The sequence below is a fragment of the Mastomys coucha genome, unplaced genomic scaffold (genome assembly GCF_008632895.1).
Source record: "Mastomys coucha isolate ucsf_1 unplaced genomic scaffold, UCSF_Mcou_1 pScaffold8, whole genome shotgun sequence".
NCBI lineage: Eukaryota > Metazoa > Chordata > Mammalia > Rodentia > Muridae > Mastomys > Mastomys coucha.
The window spans coordinates 59966360-59989187 of NW_022196914.1; the positions used below are offsets into that span (position 1 = coordinate 59966360).

Genomic DNA, 22828 nt, shown 5'->3' on the forward strand with positions numbered 1-22828 from the left:
AAAGTAGCTAATGGGACTGGAGAGGTGTCTCAGTGGTTTAGAGCATTGGCTTCTCTTCCAGAGGATCCAGCTTTAATTCCTAGCACCCACATGGCAGCTCACAACTGTGTATAACTCCTGTTCCAGGGGATCTGACTTCCTCACACATGCAGGCAAAACACCAATATACATAATAAAAAATAATAATAGTAACTAATACATTTTAGGAAGTGCGCATCTCTAATGGTATGCATTAGTTACCTTGCTCCTGAGGCTTTTTTAAAACACAGCTATGACAGCTGGTTCCCATCAGCAGAGAACAGCGCCTCCCTAAGGGAAGCAGGGGGTAGGAAGGTTGGTATTTATTACTCACAGTTGTTTGTGTTTTTTCCATTTTTGTTTTTGTTAATGAATGCTTGTGGCCTAACAAGGAGCACCACATTTAGCTAATGCATTACAGCTATTTACACAAGGTAAGTTGGGGGCAGGAGGCATGGTCTATCCTCTAAGGCTTTGCAGGTGGGGGCAGGAGGCATGGTCTATCCTCTAAAGGCTTTGCAGGTGGGGGCAGGAGGCATGGTCTATCCTCTAAGGCTTTGCAGGTGGGGGAACTGACTTTTGCTGTTGTTTGCTTACAAAACCCCAGACACACACAGAAGCCATCATTTTCTAAGAAGACAGAATTTTTTGTTGTTTTGTTTTGAAATGAGGCCGTCTGTTTTACAGAACATAGGCAAACTCCTTCTGACATCTGTGAGCTGGGCTGCAGTGTATGATCAGAGCAGGAAGAAGGCCTCACTCATGTATCCATGGGATCCCTCAACTAGCTGGGAATACTTTAAGTATCACTAGGTAGGTGGCCACAAAGTTAAGGTTTCATAGCACGAGGCACAGCACTCACTAGTGCCAGGCACACTGCCTGCCTCATATTCACTGTGAGCTCACACTCACTGTCACCCCGTGCACTGGCTATTTACCAAATGAGCAAACTGAGAACCTGCAGCCACTCAGTAAACCTCAGGAGTCCATAGTATCCTGGAAATACCTTAGAAGGAACTGTTTTAGCCTCAGAAGAGGTATCTCTAGATCTACCTCTATATTTTATATATATATTATAAATGTTATACATACTGTTTACATGTATTATATATAAATGTATATTTATATTAAAATATTTTATAAGATATAAATACATATATAATAATATTTCACAGTGGGAAAGATACCAGAACAGGAATCTAGTGTCCTATCCCAAATTAGTTCTGCTTGTTTGATTATATCATTTCCTCAACCTGAAAGCTGAAGGAGTTAAGAGACTTAGGAGGTTTCTCTAATTCTAAAACTTCAACAGACTTCATTCTGGATGTGGCCTCAAGTACAAGTGTGCAGCACACATGGCCTCTGCTGCTGGGTTCAACACCTGTCTGAGCCCCCTGAAACAAGAATATGTAAGAATATGTAAGATGGTAAGATGGTGCCTTCTGTAAATGATCACATAAGCACAATTCATCCAATGCCGTGTCTCAAACTGTCACAGAAACTGGATGTGCTATCAAAGAAAGTTTTACAATAATTGGAAATAAAGATAGTAACAATAATAAAGCACGCACAGCAGCCATGGTGACACACAGGTCCAAGTATTTATGATATTAAGTAGATAACTAAGCGTTCCATAGTTTTTAATTGGCATTTTTGGCTTGCCAATAACAACAGCAATAATCATTTTAAACTTAGCATACTTACCATTTCTGAAGGCTAAATTCTAGTTTTGTTTACATGCTGAGAAAAGAAATACAACCCAAGTTTACGCAGGTACCTTTTATTTCTCATTCCAGAGAAAGTTTAACTCTACTGAACCTTGAGTGGAAATGTGAAACCATCCAAGCACACACAGGCAGCATTACTTCACAGATGGAATAATGATGGCAGAGATGAGGAAGGCCTTGGCTGCTTCCAAAGATGGGAGACGAGGGTTTCGAGCTCATCAAGGTACCTCTCCCCAACCAGTGAGTCACCTCTGCCATGAAAGGTGAGCCAGGGTTGAACAGACCAGGAGAAACTCTTCCTGCGGTTACTTACTGACCTCCACTCTACTGGGCTGCATTAGGAGCTGTGATTCTTACTCTGGAGCCTCTGACACAGGGGCAGCTGCCTTTCTCTGGTGCTCCCCTGCTTGACCTAGCTCTTCACATTTCTCTGACCAGCACACCACCACTCAAGGGACTTAGGACTTAGGGAGACCAAGTGTCAGCACAGTGCCACAGAGGTAAGTAAGGTGCCCAGCTCGGAGAAGCCAGTAATTCACTTGAAGCAGCTCCTCCAGACCATGGAGATGGAAAACAGTTACTCAGTCAGCAGGGACCAGCTGAGAGGTTGTAAGGTCCGATGGCTGACTGGCCTCTTCTTTAACAGCAATGTGTTGGATCTCTTGTCCCGGGGGACTTGACAGAGCAGAGCATCCATGGTGTAAATGCTGATTTGACTGTTTACATGCAGCCTCCCATATACTTCATCAAATCTGGCTGTGAGTGCTGGGCTGTCCTTCAGTTTTTCCCTCACTTTGGCCAGCTGGAAAAGAGTAGTCATTATATCACAGTGAGGTCATCCTATCCTCTTAAAAGCAGAAACAGACATGCAGAAATGTACAGCATACACACACATAAGGATAAACACCAGGCAGGGCACGTAGGCACGGCTGACTCTGAGAGCCTGTCCTCGGGAAGCCACACAAGCCATATCATTTTACCTTCTAGAGGCAATGAAAACAGCACGTTTTACAATGAGACACAACTGGGGGAGGTCAGATGCCAACAGAATCCACAAAGTACAGTAAGAGCAGTAGGTGGGGCAGATTATACACATAGTCCATGGAAAGATGCTTGGAATCTACCCTAAAAGCCAAAGGGATGACAGACGAGGGCTACTGTCTGATGGAGACTTAACAAGTTGCATGGAGAATAAGGAGGGGGGGGGGATGTGGAGAAAATTCCAGAGGCCCTATCACAGCCCAGAGAACAAATGATGATTGGGACAGAGAAAGCACAGGAGAGATGCAGATGTGATTGAATGTGGGGCACACCGTGGGGTGACAGAGAGCTGAAAGAAGGGGTCACTGTCACCCTCCTAACTTGAGTCTTAGAAACACAACGATGGACACTGAGATTTACTGCTACAGGGAGGAGAGGGATTCAAAATTGGGTGGACAATTGGAATTCTACTCTGGAGGTGAAACATTGGGGTGGACACAGCAAGGAGACCGTTGACAGGGTCTAAGATATGGACCAGAGCTCTTGACAGTAGCTGCAGGTCCATCACTAACCCTGCAAAAGATGGGTCAGCTCAAAGTTAGAATGGCTGATGGTGTACTAGTCACTTTCTTCAGTTTGCTTCTATTTCCTCCTGCCAAAGGAAAGCAAGGGTTAACTGAGAGCGAGGAGCAAGAGAAAGGTACTGGATACTTGAGAGAAAACTGGAAAGACTTGAAGTCATTATTCAGAGGAGAGACAGGACCTACAGAATAGTACAGGGAGAGAGCAACATGGAAGGAACTTGAGAATTCCAAAAGCCATGTTATCCCAGGAGGGAAGAGTCATTGTATTAATGCATTCAAGTCTTGAAACCGCAAGAGAGACTGCTGTGTCTGACCTCCTGCTGCACAGCTGGTCTAGGAACAGTGACAATGGGTGAGCTTGCACTTGGTGCCACCTGCAGCACTGGCACACTTACCACTTCCTCTGAGAACGTGTATCTTCTTACAAATTTCGATAAATTTATGTCAAGTGCATCCTCTAAGATCTTCATCAGGCTTTCCAACATATTTGACTGGATGTGGATTAAGATCTGAATAAAAAACAGACAAGACTGAGCTGGCATTTCAAGGCTGAGATAAGCCTGAGCTGACAGGTACCCCCTTTTAAATACTATTCCCCAATTCATTAGCATATATATGTTTCTTTAAGTGCTTTGCATATACACTCACCAGCCAAAATATACTTTCCTATAGCTAATGGCATTGCCGTGGTGGGGGCTAGTGAAGTGGCTCACACATCAGAGGTGCTTGACACAACAGCCTGAGTTTGATTCCTGAATTCCACAAAGAGAAACACACACACACACACACACACACACACACTAAAGAAAACAAAATAAATACCCCAACTTTAAACCCTGGCTGACATCTCGGTGAAGCCTGTTTACACAGCACCTGTTAAAGACCCTTCAAAACTAGGTGCCAAACAAGTTTTCAAAATGACACTGCTAACTACTTCCTGTCAGCCCGGCACACACAGTGCATGGGAAAGCAAGGCTCATTTCCCCTCTAATTATCAGTACTCACTAGGACAGTGTGCGGCACAGAGAAAAGGTTTTTAAAATGAGAATAACTGAGAAGTCATCAGCCAATGTTAATCACTGTTTATAATTTGATATGTTATCTTCAAAATGTATTTTCTGTAAAATTGGATCTTTCCTTTGTCAGCGACTAAATACTGTGTAACACGAGAAATAATTGGAAAACAAGACCATCATACTGAATGAATGCATAGCAATTAATCATGGAAATATGCCATGTTGTATTATATGATTGATGTGTATACATTAAAATAAAAACCTGGCAAATTTCTTGAACTTGATGGAATTATAAAACCAAAAGAAATAACTGCTTTTAAAGCCCTGGTCCCTATGAGAGGCAGTGTTTCCCTTTCACCCTAAACAAGCTGTTTTATTGCACCCACTTTTTCTGTCTTGTCTGTTTGCGGATACTTGCATTTTTACTGTCAAAACAAAACCAATACTTAGGAATGGAAGAAGCTCATTAACTCACAGCTCTGGAGGTACAGGACATGGAGCTAGCCTGAGCTCAGCTCGGGAAGGTGCTTGAACCCAAGTTGTATGGGGCAGATGGTAATGAGAAATCACATGTGGATGCAAGTGGATGCAGGGATCATATCTCAAAGAGGAAACCAGAGAACAGATGGTGGGGCCTGGCTAGGCTTCCTCCCTCCTGAGAGCACACCCCCGTGACCTCAGTGCCACCCTCTAAACAATCTCCCACATGTATATAATGACTCTTGGCCACATGCAGCCTTCCATTCCCTTCTCTTATTCCCGTACTACTCCCTCTGGAACACTGCCTCTTCTAACACACCCTCCTATTTTCTCATCTTTTTAAAAAATAACCCCCCACCATTCCACTATCCCAAGTTTAAGTGGGCGTGCAGTGCATGGGTTATTTACTACGTCATAGGTAGTTTACATTGGCTACATTTCCTGAAGAAAAATGCCTCTGTCTCCTCCAAACACCATTAACTGCCAACTGCCCTCACATAGGAGGGAGCTGCATGTAGGCACTGCCTCTTAGAAGTCTCCTAACTCATTCCCACCACAGCAAGGGTCAAGCCTCCAATAAACAGACTCCCAAGAGACAGAAAACATCACAAGTCAAGCAGCTCATCAGGGGGAGGGGTTACTGTGGCCCCCAAAAACTTCACAGCATTAAAAGCCTGCCCAGTCTTAGCATATACATGAGTGCAGTGGGCAAGCTAGCCACTTGTCAACACCTCTGCAAAGTAAATTGTCTTCCAAATGAGTCTCATGCCAGATTCCTGGAGAAATGATAGGAATCCAAAGGCAATCACAGAGTGCCCTGCCCTGGCCTCCACTGCTTTCAGATGTATCTGCAGTGGGAACTCATCCTGTAACATCAAGTGGTATTGCTAAGAAGGCCCGTGGTTCTCTTGAGACTGACAGGTTAGTCAACATACGTGTGTCTTGATGAGATCACAGGCTAAATTAATGCAGTATGTGGCAAAGAAAATAAGGAACTGGGCCCTGTGGGTCATAGAGGCAGCAGAGCAAGTCAGATATAAAGAAAATTAAGTTGGGGGTGGGTGGGTTATGTAAGTTCACATTCTAATTCACTGCAGTAACAGATTTTAATGTAGCACATTGATTTTTAAAACAGACCAAACAAAAGGAAACCCCCATCTCTATTTGCTGATACTGACAGCACTCTCTCTGGACAGCCTTTTGTCAGGCTAGCAAACTTTTACAGATTCCAAGGAGGTCTGCCTTGGGAAAGCTGAGGCCTGTCTGTCATTCAAAAAAGCATGACAAGCCTCCTCAGTGAATGCCAACTGTCTCTTTCTCATCAGAGAAAGAGGATGGTGAAGCAGGTTTATGATACAATATGAGGAATTCAGATTGGACATCTGGAAGTCCTTCAGGTAGGATTTCTTAAAGAGTAAGACCATTTTAATAAAGTTTCCTGAGAGTAGATAATTCCTTGACTGCATTCACACAGATGATCAACTGAATTTTACATCAATTCAAGGTTCCTTATGTGTAGACCTTAACCACAGCATGCAGATCCTACTCATATGCTGGTTGGCTTTCCTCCCACATCAAAGGACAGATGCTGCTTTGCATATGCACAAACTCCTATCCAAGGCTTGATTTTTGTTATGGTTTGTATATGCTAGGCACATTAGGAGGTGTGGCCTTGTTGGAGGTGTTTCACTGTGGTGTGGGCTTTAAGACCCTCATTCTAGCTGCGTGGAAGCCAGTATTCTCCTAGCAGCCTTTAGATGAAGATGCAGAATTCTCAGCTTCTCCCACACCATGCCTGCCTGGATGCTGCCATGTTCCTGCCTTGATGATAATGGACTGAACCTCTGAACCTGAAAGCCAGCCCCAGTTAAATGTTGTCCTTATAAGACTTGCCTTGGTCACAGTGTCTGTTCACAGCAGTAAAACCCTGACTAAGACAACATTTCTTTCCCCTCTCAGCAAGCTTAAGGTATATTCCTACCAAAACACTGTCTCATTGTGAGAAATTAATTAACAATTGCAAGAGACAGATACGAACAGGTATGAAACCCACAGAATGGGCCACCTGTAGTGGATCATGCTAGTCAGTCCTGTAATCTTTCCATGACTCTCAGGAGTAGTGAGTGAGTCCCAGGCCTGAATGACAGACACAGCCTTCCTAGTTTCATAGTCTTACCTTTCTGGAGAGGTGGAAGACCCTGGGCTTTACAATCTGCTGTCTGTATTAATGCCCTGACTCTGTTGTCTACTTAATTGTGAGAACTTGGCAACACAGGTCAGAAGAGGACATCAGATCCCCTAGAACTGGAGCTAACCTGTGAGTATTTGGAGTCAAATGTGGATCCCATGATAGACCTACAAGAGTTCTTAATCAATGAGCCATCTCAAACTCTTCAGGTTCCAATTCTCAAGATCTGTGGTCTTCTAAAGCAATCCAGGGGCTAGGCTGAAGAATATACTTTCTGGACTAGAAATAGATAAGCCAGTGTGCTATGTGCTAGGTACAACCATGCAGCGGGTGCCTGGAGACAGGCAAGTGCTGGAAGGACAGGCTGGGCTGCAGAGCTGAAGATGAGCCTCAGGAGCTAAAGAGAGGGAAGGAGACCTGCTGGGGTTCAGACTGAAACCCGCCCTGCTGGCTGACCTCTATAGGCACTGGGAATGCACATGATGCACACAGATACATGCAGGCCAGACTCACACAGAAAATAAATAAACAAGAAAAAGTTGGGAGCTTGTCTTTCACAACTCCACATAGCACACAGGTACTCAGTATTCAGGCAAAGACTCAAATGGGCTGGCTGGGTGGAGGATGTGCTCTCTTTAATGGCAAAGCAGTCCTTATTTCCAGTGGTTCAAAATGCCTTAGTTGATTGATTCCCTGCTCTAAAACCAGGGGTAGTGACAGGATTTGCTCCCAGTGTTCTGGGAGAAAATTTTCATTTTTAGCTCGAGTGTTTCATGTCTTTGCTGAATGAGTACAGCCCCTTATAGACCCACACAAGGCCCCACACAGGTGGCACAGAAGCCCAGATAAGCCACGGGTAGAAGTCCCTCAGCAGACTGACAATGTGATAGGGATTAAATAGAGAAAGTCTCCTCAGTGCCTACTGACTGTACAGCAAGTATACTAGCTTACCAGTCACAGGCACACCACAAGTTAGCAACCACAGATAGGATGCAATTAGCACACAGGCTTCATCCAAGGCCTGGGAAAGAACCTTGTAGGCCCAGCCATGCCTTCTTAATCTATAGCCTTCTCACATGTGTCTCACATGCTCAACACACACACACACACACACACACACACACACACACACACACACGCCCTTCATAAACTCCTGGAAGCCCTGTGGTGATGACTTCTCTTACAGGACTGGTTCTTCCCAGAACGGAGCTTGGTAAATGACTATTGTTCTGACCTGGATGACAACACTGGGGAATCAGAGCACTGCAGAGACAAAAACAGTAGGCATTTTACCACATTTCAACTTATTTTAAACTATAGGGAGATCACTTACATTTAAGTTAATACACGCTACGCTTTCTGGATTCATGATTTGAGAAAAAATGGACATAGCTTTTCCCAACTTGTTCTGGAAAGAAAAACAAAAGTCATACTCCAAAACATACACCATCATTCTGTTCTTCTGCAGGTCACTTAGAGAAAGAAGGATGTGCCTACACATGGGGCCTTATAGTTTTAAACTAACAACAGAATTTTTATAATAACCAAAATTAAACAAACACTATATGAAGCGTTTTGCCCAGCGACATGGCACCCTATATTTGAGCAGTTCCTCTGAGCCTAGGTTTTAAGATGGAGGCATTAAACTGCTGTTCTCCTTTCTTCTAGTGGAGACATTTCTGAAGAAAAGGCTGACAATGCGAAACAAAGCAAACCTCATCACTGTATAATGAGAACAGTGGAGCTTCAAATCCCTGAAGAACCCTTAGAGATGGAGCCCAGCAAGGTTGAGGAAGAAGCAGGCAGAGGTCCTACACGTTATAGAAAGGGACTCCACATTCTAGTTTCTAAGAGGTTCTCGACCGGCACAACCTAAAGTCCATGACCTAGTTGCCTACCCACAGTGACTGGAACTTTGGGACGGTGTAAGGGGCAAATCTGGATCCCTAAGGAGGCACAGATGGGAGGTGGAGCAGGCCCATGGCTAAGTTGTATGTGCAGGAGGCAGCAGAGAGGTGGCTGCATCCCAGCATCATGCAAATGTGGGCATCACCAGCAGGAAGGCCCATTACACTGCGAAGCTGTTATACAAAGGAAAGCCTACCCATCTACACTGGGACTCTGATGTTTCTGTCCTACCGACATGAATTTCCTGCCAATGGTTTCTAAAAGAAATCAAAAGAGAACCAGTATAAGAACTGCGTAAAAAAAAGAGTTTTAAAAGTAAAAGAGGGAAAGGACACAACAAAACAAACCGAGAGAATAATTAGTGGAGGAGGCTCCAGGATGAGGCATGTGCTCAGGATGTGCTCATAGAGGCAGAGTACAAAACGAGGAACAAGAACCGGTTCATGTCTGTCAGCTGTAGAAATGAAATCGGGCAGACTTCTCCACAGCAGCGGGGAAGATGCATAACAGAAGTCCAGGGCTCAAAAACAAAGCAAAAACTCAAGAAAAGCAAGGGCCATCTCAAAATGTTAAGCCTGGCAAAACTGCAATAAAATAACTTAAGCCACCAAGAACTCAGGTACCATAGTTTGTCTGAAGAACTCAACAGAAGGCACGTTGCAGGCAAAGCATTGAGCACTGGGAGAACAGTATGCCATGGTAACTAATGGCAATAAGCCACGGAGCCAGAAAGGACCATGGCTGGTCTTACAGCTGGGACCACAGAACAGCGTAAGAGCAGAACTACTCACCTGGAAAGGAAGGAAGTGCTCCACAACAGGAACATAAAGGCATGATTTAAAAGCAGAGGGTTCATCTCCTTGCCTCTATTTCCTCCTTAAAGCCAATAAACTGGGCATCGTTACAAGAAAAGTAAACACCACTATAGGTAACATAGCCACTAAAGTTCCATGAAGGAGATGAAGAAAGAGAAAACATGTCAACTTCACCATCAGTAGCTGCTGTCACAAGAATTAGATTGAGAAAACTAAGTAACAACATGGCTTTGGAGCGACCAGTAGAAAGGACATGGGACAGGGAAGAGCTGCAATGGTGACCTGAGGCACTGAGGCTGTGCTAAGCCTGTTCACAGGTGCATTTCCACCCAACTTGCCAAAATTCAAGATAGAAGGTAAGTTCCCCTAATACAAGATTTCTCAGGGCCTCAGAGTTAACGAGGCAGAGCAGCTAGCAAGGAAATACAGAGGACACAAGAGAGGGCCTCCCCATCTAGTTGCCTCCATGGCTGGCACCCAGTTATCTGCAATCTGAGCAAACGGCCTACAGGAAAACGCCGTACTCCTTTCAGAGAAACAGCAGAAGGCACTGTCCTTCTTCAAGCACTTGTCCATCTGCTTCTTTCATAAATTCTGACTCCATTTTAAGAGTAACTAATAGGGTAGTCGTAGTACAAACCAATGAAAACCACGTGCCAGAAAGATATAAAAATCTAAGGCATCAAATAAAACTCCACCAAGATCGTGCATGTCATATGAATATAAGCATATTAGGAAAGACTAGTGTCTTATTATAAAGCCAAGTTGAAGTTCTGCAACACCTAAGAGATACACCTAAACCAACAAGATTCAGAAAGACTTCAAATGAAAGGCCTGAAAGGTATTAGCGCACCAATGCAAAAGTGATCAAAATGAACGGAAACAGAAGCAAAGGCGGTGACGCTACCAGAGAAGGCTGAGAGACAACTACGACCATGGAGAGTTCTGCACAGCACTCAGCTCAGAGTCATGATGACAGGAGGCTGTGTGAGTTCCCACTGAGATGGCTTCTGCTTCTTAAGAGCAAAGAGCTATGAAAAGACTGGGATTTGTGTCTCACCTGAGAGTTCAGTCCCTTCCCTCGGCCCCCGGCCAAGGAGGAAGACATGAAACAACTTCCTGGACAGACAGGGATGCTGGTAAGCCAGAAGTGATCATGCCCAGTTGGCGCCTGGTAGGAGTGTAGCCTCATAAGCCTTCCCCAGCATTAAGGAAACAATCACCTTTGAGGTCCTAAGTACCTATTCTAATTAGTCTTAAGCAAGAGCTCCCAAGCCTTACTGGCGAGGTAATAACCTAGCTTGGTTAGAATTTTATATCATAAGCCTTTCATTTTCTGCATAGCAAATGGGCTAATCTCAGAGGTGGGCTCTTGAAGACAACAGGTGTCCCAGCACTGTGTCACTCACTGAGATCAATTTCAGAGGTTCACTCTCTTTCTGGGCCTTGGTTGCTTCATCTGTCAATGAGGGGATGACAGTCTAAGGGAATGCTAAGGCTCCAACTAAATAACAGAGGGCGGAGCTATGTAACTAACAAGGCCTGACCCAGGAGTCCTTACTCAGCTGCACCTTGGAGAGAACTAACTTAAAATGCTCTCTAAGAACGCTACACAGGAAGCATGTGACGTCTTTACTGTAACAAAGATATTCCCCGTAGACTGCAGCTTCCTTCTTTGACTCTTCATAAGACGTTGGCCCACCCATTCTAAAAAAATGCATGCTGGGGTTCAGTTACAAGTGAAAGCGTTATTTACAGACATGGGTATAGCTGTGAATTGTGTTGCTTTCATTATGGAACTTCCTTACAATACAGCTAGGAGGGAAAAAAATAAATGAAAAACAAGAACAAAAGAAAGCAATACTGTCCTGCCCACTGCCAATCCACTTATGTCTCTTCTGCCCCAAGGCCTTACCTGATTCAGAGCTAATGCCACCGCAAAACAGTTTGCTCTCCTGGAGATAATGTCTCCCTTAATCAGGGCCTCTTCTCTTAACGTAGTACAGATTTTAAGCGACTCCGGGGTATTCTGTGAGAAGATGAGACTGCTTAGTCAGTGCCGTGAACCTGCCTTCAGGTGCACTGATGACTGACAACACTCAGTATCTCAGCTCTCCTATAATAATTTCCCAGAGCCTACTTGAAGGCACTTGAACAATTACTCTCAGAAGACATGATGGTGTGGACTGAGGAAAGACCACAGGTCTCAACCCTACACAAAGAACTATAGGCAACTAAGGAATAGATACTCAGAGTGGGAGAAATCGTCTTCCCCAGGGAAGAGCACACCAACTGGTTATCCGATACCAAATGTCAGCTCTGAAAACATGCATACAGGTAACACTACACAGACTGGGCAGGCTGGATTGAGGGATACACATGTATACACATACACATCTATGCATGCAGCAATTGGTGAAAAAAAGCTATGAATCTGAAAGAGAGCAAAAAGGGGTATATCAGAGAGCTTAGTGGGAGGAAAAGGAAGAAGAAATGATATAATATTATTATTTTTCAAAAGATGTGATTATTTTATTATGTGAATACATAGTAGCTGTCTTCTGACACCAGAAGAGGGCATCAGATCCCATTACAGATAGTTGTGAGTCACCACGTGGCTGCTAGGAGTTGAACTCAGGACCTCTGGAAGAGCAGTTAGTGCTCTTAACCTCAGAGCTATCTCTCCATTATAATTTCAAAAAGAAAAAGTAAGTCATACAAAGACTGTTTGTAAATAAACTAGGCTATCTATATGGTTGCTTTTCCCATGATAAAAATATCTGACAAGGCTAACTTGAATTTTCTAAAAATGGATATTTAAAATTAAAACATTTGTGCCAGATGGAAAGTAGACTTTAAAGGAACTAGAGAAAGAAAGAGAGAGAGGGGAAAGAGGGAGGAAGGGAGGAAGGGAGGGAGGGGAGAAAGGAGGGAGGGAGGAAGAGAGAGAAAGAGAGAAAGAGAGAGAGAGAAATAAATCCACTCTCAGATACTAATCAATGTGCCCCGAGGGTTAGGAGAAACAGTCTCACCAGTTTGTAGCAGATTGCAAAAGCAAGGACATAGGTGTCTTTGCCGAACCTTACATCTTGGTTTTTCATTTCGATCAACACTTGCAGCGCACCTGCGTGAAGTAAAGAGCGGCCAGCAGTTAAAGGCACCCACTGGCAGTTCCCAAACTTCCTATCCATTCAGTACCACCTACCAAAAGGCTGATTTTAGCATGATGAAAGCCCTTCCTCACAGTCAAACAGCACTTATCCAAATGTTAAACTAAATCATCAGATCACACAGGAAGAGTGCATAGAAACCTGCTAAGGCTTCAGATAATCTGGGGTGGCTCACTTCAGCCACCGCATACAGAGAGATGTTTCCAAACTTAAGGAGTGGGGCTCCTCAAAGGAAGCTAAGGTCGCTTCTACAGCGCTTCCCACCTGAGCTGCTATTCCAGTGGTTTTTCCATAACCTCAGACTGTATGCAATACTTACTTTCATATTTGCCTTTGGTAAATAACATATCCATCAAAATATTGAATGACGTTGAATCTAGGAAGAAACCTTGTAGATTCTAGAGAAGAGAAACAATACATTTTGGTCAAAAGTTAAAGCTATTATGGGATACCACATACTGTTTCTATGTTTTGAGACCAGGTCTCTGTAGGTAGCACTGGCTGTCCTGTAACTCATGATGGAGTTCACTGGATGGCCTCAGACTCAGGGACCCACGTAACTCACCATGGAGATCACTGGATGGCCTCCAGCTCAGAGACCCACCTACCTCTGCTTTCCTCGTGTTGGGGTAAAGGCATGAGCTACTTACTATGCACGGCCTATATCTTATTTTTACAAGTTTTATTTTGTAGCTTCCTGAATTCTCTAGTAGTCTGGTATACAAAAGATGTTTTTAAAGCTTAACTGCTGAGCACTGTTACAGTTTTGGGAATGGATACACTGGACAAGAAGCATGAAAACTCTCGGTTTCATGAGTAGTGAAGAATCAGGAAGGTAGCCATGAACCTGTACTGACTAGTAGTAATCGGAGCAGCTTTTAGATTGAAGACAAGAATGTCTCACAGAACTGTAGTGGTCACAAGCAGGTAATACACTTAGTCACTTTTGAAAATAGTCTGCTAAAACAGTGGTTTACAACACTGTTTTTAACTTTTCTTTATCTTAATAACAAAACTACCTCTGTACTTCTTATATTTCGTTTTAAAATACACACATATCAGAATAGCTGAGGCAGTGGTGGCACACGCCTTTAATCCCAGCATTGGGAGGCAGAGGTGGCAGGCTGATTTCTGTGTTCGAGGCCTGCCAGAGCTATACAGAGAAACCCTGTCTCGAAAAATAAAACAAACAGAATAGCTAAATCAGGTAACATTTATAATTTAAGAACTACTTAAGAAACTTAAGATTTCCTCTCATCGTAATTTTTAAAGAATAAATTATGTTGCCATTACCACTGTTTTATAATAGTTCAATTCTCTTACTTCACAGCATTTAGCATGATATTCAAATATTATTTCCTGTATTCTTTTTTGAGGGCCTACTGTGTAGATTCTCCATGCTGAGACTAAGGAACGATCAACAGTCCGCTCTAAATGTTGGCTGGGTTTTAGTTTAGGAGAGCTTAGGTACAAGTCAGGGAGACAGTGAACACGGAGTCAGAAGACCGTGAAAAATAAAGCCATTGTCTCAGTCACCATTGGGGCGATGGCACACAATGACCAGAACACAGACAGGAGTGAGAGATGAAACAGAGAAAGCACTGTCACAGAAGCAGGGTTAGGCAAGGCCTCACTCATCAGTTTACTCTTCTCTTCAGCAGATCTTTTTACACATGGAGTTTCTGTATTTGAAGCTTAAAAAATTGTGGTATGTGCATTTTGATTTTACTGTCATAATCATACCTTTGACTTATAACAATGAAAATTTTAATTTTCTTTTAGTTTAACATTAAAATATTTATTTAAAATATTAAAAGAATACCAATTAAATGAAAAGTGAGATTTTAATAATTCTAACCCTAAAGACATAGTTTACTTTCCAGATTTTAATACACACATGTAATGTGTACGTGTGGGTATGGGTGCACGTGTATACCAGTGCATGTAAAAGCCAGAGAACAACCTTGGCTATCACTGTTTAGTGGCCATTACTGCTTTTGTCTCTCACTGGCTCAGAACACACAAGTAGGTTAGGCTGCTTGGCCAGTGACCCCAAGAATCCAGGTCTCTTCTTCCCTGTTGTTATGACTGTAAGTACATACCGCCATGTTGGACTTTTCTAAAATGTGGGTTTGGGGAGCAAACCCAGGTTCTGTTCAAGCACTTTTTCCCCTGAGTATTTCCCCAGCCCTTTCTTTCCTTTTTTAAGTAGAAAACAGCAAGAGCAAATATTAAAACTTGTCTTAACTACCTTTTCTCTACTTGCTAATACATTATGCCCACTTTCCTAATGGATGGTGTTCTTAAAGGGCAACTCTAGTGCTAGGTGCAGTAGTACATTATCTGAGTCATCCCACTCAGGAGGCCGAGGCAGGAGGATTACAAATTAGAGCACAGCCTGGGTTACCTGTGTCAGTTAAAAAGCCTGGGGTCTATTCCAATAGTACAGAATACAGTAAGTTCAAAAGAGGAGTGAGTAACACCAAAGTTCACTCCGGAGTTCCTAAACACGCTAATCTGTACACGGTGGGCACTAGCCCAAGTTAGCAGTGTCTCCAGCCGTGGATGAACTTATAATGTTTCTAATTCAGTCTCACCCTCTGTAAGATAGAAATAATAATCATGCCTGGTAACTGGCTATTCTCCAAATAATAATAATAATAATAATTTTATTCATTTATTATTTTATTAATAATAATTATTATTAATAGTTATTATTAATAAAACAATAGTTATTATTATTGTTATTATTAATGGAAACTAAAAATGTTAGCAAAATGTATTTATTACTACTGTGTGCATGTGTGCAAATGCAGGTGCCATGGTGCATGCATGGAGGCCAGAGGACAACTGTGTGGACTAGATTCTCCTCTCCACATTTACATGGGTCCCACAGCTTGAACTCAGGTCCTCAGGATTACTTGGAAAGTACCCTTATCCACTGAGTTATCCTACTGGTATGCAAAATTATATTTTGATTTAGAGAAAGAAAAACGAGATATAAAAGCATTTTAAAACTTATAAATACAGCCAAACAACAACATGAAAACAAGAGAGCATGCAGAGGCAGGACAGGAAAGCAATGGTTAGTTGTAACTCCTGAGACAGGATACATGTTCTGGGTAGCTATGCACCAGGACATCAGCTTCTGCACTGTGTTATGTCTCCTTGTGAGCTACCTCTAAGGAAGCACTTTCAAAGCAGAGAGCTTACTTATTCAGCCTCAAAGTCTTACCTAGGAAAAAATTTTATGTAATGAAAAGGAAGTCTTTTCTAACAGCATCAAGAACACCAGATCACATCAGCAGGGGAAGGAACTGAAAAACAATAACCTTGTCTCTGATGAGCTCCACTGCAGAGTCCTCAAGGTCCAGCTCGTAGCACAGCCTCATGAAAAGTGGTCCAAACTTATACTCCCCCAACGTGAAATTTCTGTTTTCTGCATGGTACCTGGTAATCAAGATTAGTCTATGAGCAAAAAGATGGGGTACAGCAAAGACAGATGCAGGGATGAGCAGATCTCAACTAGCAAGCAGAAACAAGAAGTCTGGATCCCCAGCACCATGTAAAAGTTAGGCTCATACATCTGGAACTCCAATACCTGGGATGGAGACAGCGCTTACAGGATAGCCAGTATAGCCAATCACTGGGCTCCAGGTTCAGTGAAACCTAGTCTCAGAAAACAAGGTTTAGGGCAACTGAGGAAGGCAGTTGATTGTGATCTCTAGTCATGTGTATATACCCTCATATGTATACATACATGAACACACACACACATGATATATATCACACATACCACCCCCCCACACAAGTATAGACACAGACATAGTGTGCACTCTACTAGATGCTGGAAGCACAGTAAAGAATAAGGAACTCAGGCTAGAGAGATGGCTCAGCAGTTAAGAGCACTGACTGCTTTTCCCAAGGTCCTGAGTTCAATTCCCAGCAACCACATGGTAGCTCACAACCATCCGTAATGGGATCTGATGTCCTCTTCTGGTGTATGTCTGAAGAAAGCAATGGTGTACTCATATACATAAAATAAATAAATAAATCTTAAAAAAAAAAAAAAAAGGAACTCCCATTAAGGGAGAAACAGGATTTGAATAAAATCAGGAATCAGAGTTTAATATACTGGGTATCAAAACAAAGTTTTCTTAGAGGCCAACTCTAACTTACTCTGCGAAATAAAGAAGTAAAATATACACTGTGATCATCCCCTATATTAAGCAACTACCTGCTGAGCTAGGAATGAGTACAAGCAGCAGGGGCTCCTTGACAGAACAAAGGAGAGCTGGGAGGTGTTCTGCTCTCTCAGAGATGGCTTTGTGCTCACAACAGGCACCTGTAACTTACATCACCTCTGCTTTTCTAAGTTCAGGGAAATGTGTATGTAAGCTACGGCTGTTAGGTAAAAATTTAATGGCACTTCTGAAAAATGTAAGTCCTGGGAAGAGGCTAATTTTAATGGCAGTGACATCTTACTGTGTGACATAAGTTCTACGGTGGCCAGTCAGCCACTGGAAAGTGACCAGCATAACCTACTTTCAGTAAACAGTCACTGTTGCTGTAGGCGCCTAAGAGGACAATCTGGTGACCAAGGGAGTACCTCATGATTACATGCAGTCAGATCTTCAGGATGTAAATGCATTAACATACGAGCGGGAAAAGCTGTCTCTACTAGAAAACATTTCTCCTGGGGTGAAAAGGTGGGGTGGCATTAGACCTGGGGTGCTGTAAGCACACACACTGCCAGACACAGTGCTGCCAAACACAGTGGTGGCAACTACGAGCCCTGCTTCCTTATACTGCTTGAGAACTGAGTAAAGACAGGAGAGGACAGTGACTAAGGACTTTTGATTGTTTCCGTGTGATGGTTCAAATGCAGCTCTTCTGCTTACAGACTATGCGACTGTAAGAGTCAATTAGCCATTCAGAGCTTCAGTTCCTCATCTGTGGAGACAGGAGCTCGAGTCGTTTTATGAGAACAGGATAAGGTATACTCAGCACATGACAATTGTTTCATGTTAGCTATTATATAACATGTGGCATCTTCGAAATCTATAAATATTTCAGTAAATGAGGAACTTGTGTCAGATTAAAAACAGAAAGCAAAAGTTTCCCTGATTTGATATCCATGTTGAAAATGAAGTTAATACCAATAAAAGGGAGGATCTAAAATTTCCCCACAAACTGAACAGCGCTGATGCAAAGTTATGAGGAGATGAAGTTATTACCTCATTGTAGCTCAATTAAGATGAGCTTCTGCTCTAGCTCAGGCCCTCCCTTCCCAGCAGCTGGCTGTGTGTCTCAGGAAGACAGGTTGGTTAGACCTCCCAACCTGCCCAGCTGCTTGCTAGAGTGGCAAAGAAAAGCTACTGGGTTGTGTCGTGAGCTCAGTGAAGGGCTGTAGCCACACTCGGGAGTACTATCTTTTATATAACAATAACCTGGTGAATATAAAGGCAGAAAGAATACTCAGAGTTTTTATCCTGTTTATCCTGTTGTGTTACTCTTACAGGTATTTTGCTGGCTTTAAGGTAATAAGGAAAATAAGGGAAATATAACCAGAGGCTCTTAAATGACAAAACAGAATTAATGTTGCTGACACGATCTGCAGGCTTATTGGTAGTCTGTGTCATAGTTTGAATTTGGTTTGTTTCCCAAAAGTCAGTGTATTGTAAGTTTGTTGTCCAATGTGGAGTCTTATGGGATGTCCTCAGACCAACTAAGAATATTGCTCTTAAAAAGGGTTAGGTATTTTTCCTGTGTCCCCTCAAGTCCTAGAGGAGTTACTACAAAAGCCTGAGTCTGCCCCCTCAGCGTTATGGCCTCCTACATTGAGAGGTGATTTCTTTTTATGAGCACTGACTGGCACAGCATGAGACACCCAGGACCTTCAGGAGGGCCAAGCTGATGCCAATGTCAACCCTAGGCTGTCCAAAACTGTGAATCAAAATAATCTCCTTTCTCCATATACAGGCTGTCTCCAGTGTTTTGTTATAGTTATGAAAAACTAATACCCAAAACAGAAACAAAGGGTACCTAAGATTTTTAGAGTTACTCACCCTGACATTAGCTGTGCTGAAGACAAACTAGAAGTAATTTAGATGTCTAACAACAGGGACCAATTGATTAAAATATCTAGTATGCGATGGAATGCTCTAGCGCCACTACATTATGATTCCTTACATATAAATAATAAGACTAATGTATGTTATATTAATTTAGAGAGTACTATCTTTTATATAACAATAACCAGGACTAAAAGGAGCTCAGTGTGGTGATACATGCTTATAATTTCAGCACTCAGGAAACCAAGGCAAGAAAACTGTGCATTCAAGGCCAGCCTGGGCTATAGAGCAAAATCCTGTCTCAAAACCCAACCAAATTAAAAAAAAAAAAAGCCGGGCGGTGGTGGTGCACGCCTTTAATCCCAGCACTTGGGAGGTAGAGGCAGGTGGATTTCTGAGTGCGAGGCCAGCCTGGTCTACAAAGTTAGCTCCAGGTCAGCCAGGGCTATAAAGAGAAACCCTGTCTTGAAGGAGAAAACAAAACAAAACAAAACCAAAAAAAACAAAAAGCAAAACAAAACCAAAAAACAAAAAACAAAAAAACCCACCTGAACTATACAAAAGAAAACTTACCAAAACCATAAAATATATGCATAAAGATCTGTGATAAATCTGTAACTGTTCAGATAAGCTGTGAAGAGACTTCCCGTCATTCCCAGCCCTCCCCATATGTGCCTGCTGCCCCAACCCTCCAGCAGTGTGCCCCTTTCCCTACATCCAGACAAATCACCTTAGCTAGGAGATGCTCAGCTGTGTGTGGTGTGGCCTTGTGCTGCTTACACTGCGCTAACGGTGGGGTACTAGGGGGAGACCATATGGAGAAGCACAGAAAAAAATAGAAATCTTCTTGTCCAAGAAGGGACATCTTCTTGGACTGTGTAGTGCTCCCCTTCTGACAAGGAATCTCTAGTAATACCTAAAAAAAAAGATGTAGGAGGCAGAAGGCAGGAGGAAGGAGGGTGAGGACACCACTGGTCCCAGGGAGAGAGGAAGCAACAGATTGTATCCTATCCAAGTGAAGAGGCTCCAAAAATACCTGTCTGTGTGACCAGTAGCTGCCAGAGCTGCACTGGTGTATGTTGAGGAGCTAGGGGGTAACTAGAGGGACTGGCCACTGTGATGGTAGTTTATGAGGTGCTGTTCTATGCTTCGCCCCTGAGAAAGGATCAACGTCCATAGTTGAAGGCAGATGTTATGCTAGGATCTCTGGAAGTCATCTGTGTAGAGGTGGCTGCTCTGGAAAGGGCGGGGTAAGAAGTGATGAAGCCCCAGGGTTCTCAGGAAGCGCCTCACCTGTAAATGACGTCTTTCGCCAGTTGTACATCTTCCGAGGACTGGCACAGGTGCAGCAGCGTTTTCAACTCTTCCTTCAAGATGAGTCTGTTCTGGGTCAACTTCTCTTCCAAGTTTCTGAAATAGATTTCTGGAAGAAAGCACACGGAGGTGGCAATCAGGATGGGTGGGATTGTGAGGCGGCTGACCTCAAGGAGAGGAAGCCATAGCTCACTGAAAAGAGGTACTGTACCAAGGGCATTTCATGTCATGGCTTCCCTCATTGGCCTCCCTCTAGAGAAGTGCATGCTGAGGATGGCCTGTAAGGCACACCGTGTCATAGGAAATTCTGGGCCACGTTCCACCCCAGACTCTGGAAAACTGACAGGGTAGCAGGGACTCTGGCTCTATCTGAGTGATACTCAGGCACACTCTAGCTTGAAAAAGTGCTATTCCAACCCTAATAATCAAACTAAAGGTGACTCAGGAGAAGATAAAGTGTGGCCAGGCCCTCAAACTATCAATGAACAGGATATGAAGAGGGGAAGCAGGAAAACGGGAATTCATGATGGATTTAGCTAGTAGTTAGATCACATGATTAGGACTATTTTGTGCTCTTGCACTTTATTTGGCTTCTCCTCTTCAGTCCTCTTGGCCTGTCTTTATGATGCTGCAAGAAAGTAACCATACCACTATATGAGCAGAGAAAATTTTAAAAAAAGAGAAAGAAAACAAAAACAAAGACAAAATTCACCACAAACAACAATAACAGTTCTCTAAACACTAGCACACTTTAGTGACAGAATCATTTTCAGGTCATCACTGTCTACGATGTCTTTGCACTGATGGGAATCTCTAGGGTGGCAGTTCTATGGGAACACACAGCAGAGGGCACACTGCTTCTGGGTATTACTTTCCTCAGGACTGTTGTGAGGCACAATGCAGGAAGCCAAAGGCAGGGCTACTCTCAGTTCAGGAGTTGTCTAGGATTTGTTACAAGGCCCAGACAGAGCTTTGAAAGGATGCTGTTGATGTACACTTGTAACCTAGGAACAAGAGCAAAGTCACTCCGTTCTCGGCGTCTGAGAAAATTCCTATATGGTTAGTGACCAAGGCACTGGGTCTTCCAATCTTCTCAGAACCACATGATGGTTTTGCACATGCAAGGACCTGGGCAGACCTAGGCCCTGCCACTTATATGCTCTAGGAAGACCCTTGTCTGTGAGACATCGTTCCTCACGCACAAAGCCAGGATGGTGATGCCTACACCTCACAGGATTACGTGAGGGTATGGACAGAGAGCATCTGGCATGAGATCTGCCATAAAGCAATGCCAGTAAGCCATGGCACGAGCAACCCCACTCCATCCTGTCCCTGTTTGAACTAATTCAATTGAACAATTAAATTTTAAAGATTTCTAAGCAATTTCTCAGCTAAAAGATTTTGCATCCTGCACCTCTTAGTCACTAACCAGCGAATCTAAAACATTTTTAAAAATGTAAATTAGGACTTAAATAGATTGACTTTCAAGTATTTAACACATGATCACAGTCAAGAGTGATGTGTCTCTCACACAAAGCTACGGCTCCACCCTAAGAGTCTAAAGTCTACCCAGGAAGTCAGGTTACTTTGTAGAAATAACACATGAATGAAACCAACACAGTAAGAAGAGTCGCATTTTGACTTCTGTTGTGACTGTGAGCAAGACAGATAACATTTCCTGAAGTGGAGGAATATCGGGGAATGTTGTCTGTGACAGAGTGACATCCTGAGATGACGGAATGGTGGCAGGACTGTATAAGTTACCGTCTGACAGTGCAGTAGATGATGCTGACTTCTAGACTGCATCTTGGGATATGTTCACAACTGTCACAGCTTTACAAAGATCATGGCAATTAGACATAACAGATAACAGGAGGGCATCCTTCCTATGCAAACCTCAGACAGTCCCCAAATATCCAAGATAAAAAGACAAGCCTGGGGACTGAAAATGGCAGAGGAGTTGAGAGGACTCAGGTTAAGTGTCCAGGGTCTACAAGACAGCTAACAACTATCTGTAATTCCAGAGGACTCAGTGCACTCCTCTGGCCTCAGCACTGCAAACACATAGTACTATACATGCAAGCGAAACCCCTATATACATAAAACAAAAAATAAATACATCTTTAAAAATATACATAAGAGAAATAAAAGTGAAGACCCTCCAGTGAGCCCACAGTGAGTGGATTCAAGTGAAGATATAAGCATTCTCCCTGACTTCGAGGGCTTGTCCCTGAAGAGCAGTGAGAAGGACCAGGACGGGAGGGATGGAGGCATGGAGTGTCAGTCAGCTGCTCGGTAGGCTCTGGCAGGGAGAGGAAGGAGTGTTGGGCATGTATCTGAAGAACTGATTAATTTCAGAGGGTCACAAGGCAAGCTTGGAAGAGGAGGTAGGGAGGTGGATGGTAAGAGTGGTCAGTGTGTCACATACTTATGTGAAACTGTCTTAGGTCAACAGTGACAAATGAGGTCTTTTAAAAGAAGAGCTGTAGACTTTAAGTTCCAGAGTATGAGAGGAAGGGTAGACTAGGAAACTAAGCAAATGGTCATTCTTTT

At 43.2% G+C, this 22828-nt stretch overlaps 1 protein-coding gene across 1 annotated transcript in view; it reads right to left on the reverse strand.

The window, feature by feature from the left end:
• Nucleotides 1–1595: 1595 nt before the first annotated feature.
• Ptcd2 (pentatricopeptide repeat domain 2) overlaps nt 1596–22828 on the reverse strand; it is a 22857-nt gene continuing 1624 nt past the window's right edge. The window contains exons 3-10 of the mRNA XM_031360728.1: nt 20255–20384; nt 16220–16337; nt 13207–13285; nt 12750–12841; nt 11633–11746; nt 8328–8402; nt 3706–3819; nt 1596–2547 (exon numbers count right to left, since the gene is read on the reverse strand). Of these exons, the coding sequence (XP_031216588.1) occupies nt 2323–2547; nt 3706–3819; nt 8328–8402; nt 11633–11746; nt 12750–12841; nt 13207–13285; nt 16220–16337; nt 20255–20384 (947 nt within the window). The 3' untranslated portion in view covers nt 1596–2322. The remainder of the gene's footprint in view (nt 2548–3705; nt 3820–8327; nt 8403–11632; nt 11747–12749; nt 12842–13206; nt 13286–16219; nt 16338–20254; nt 20385–22828) is intronic.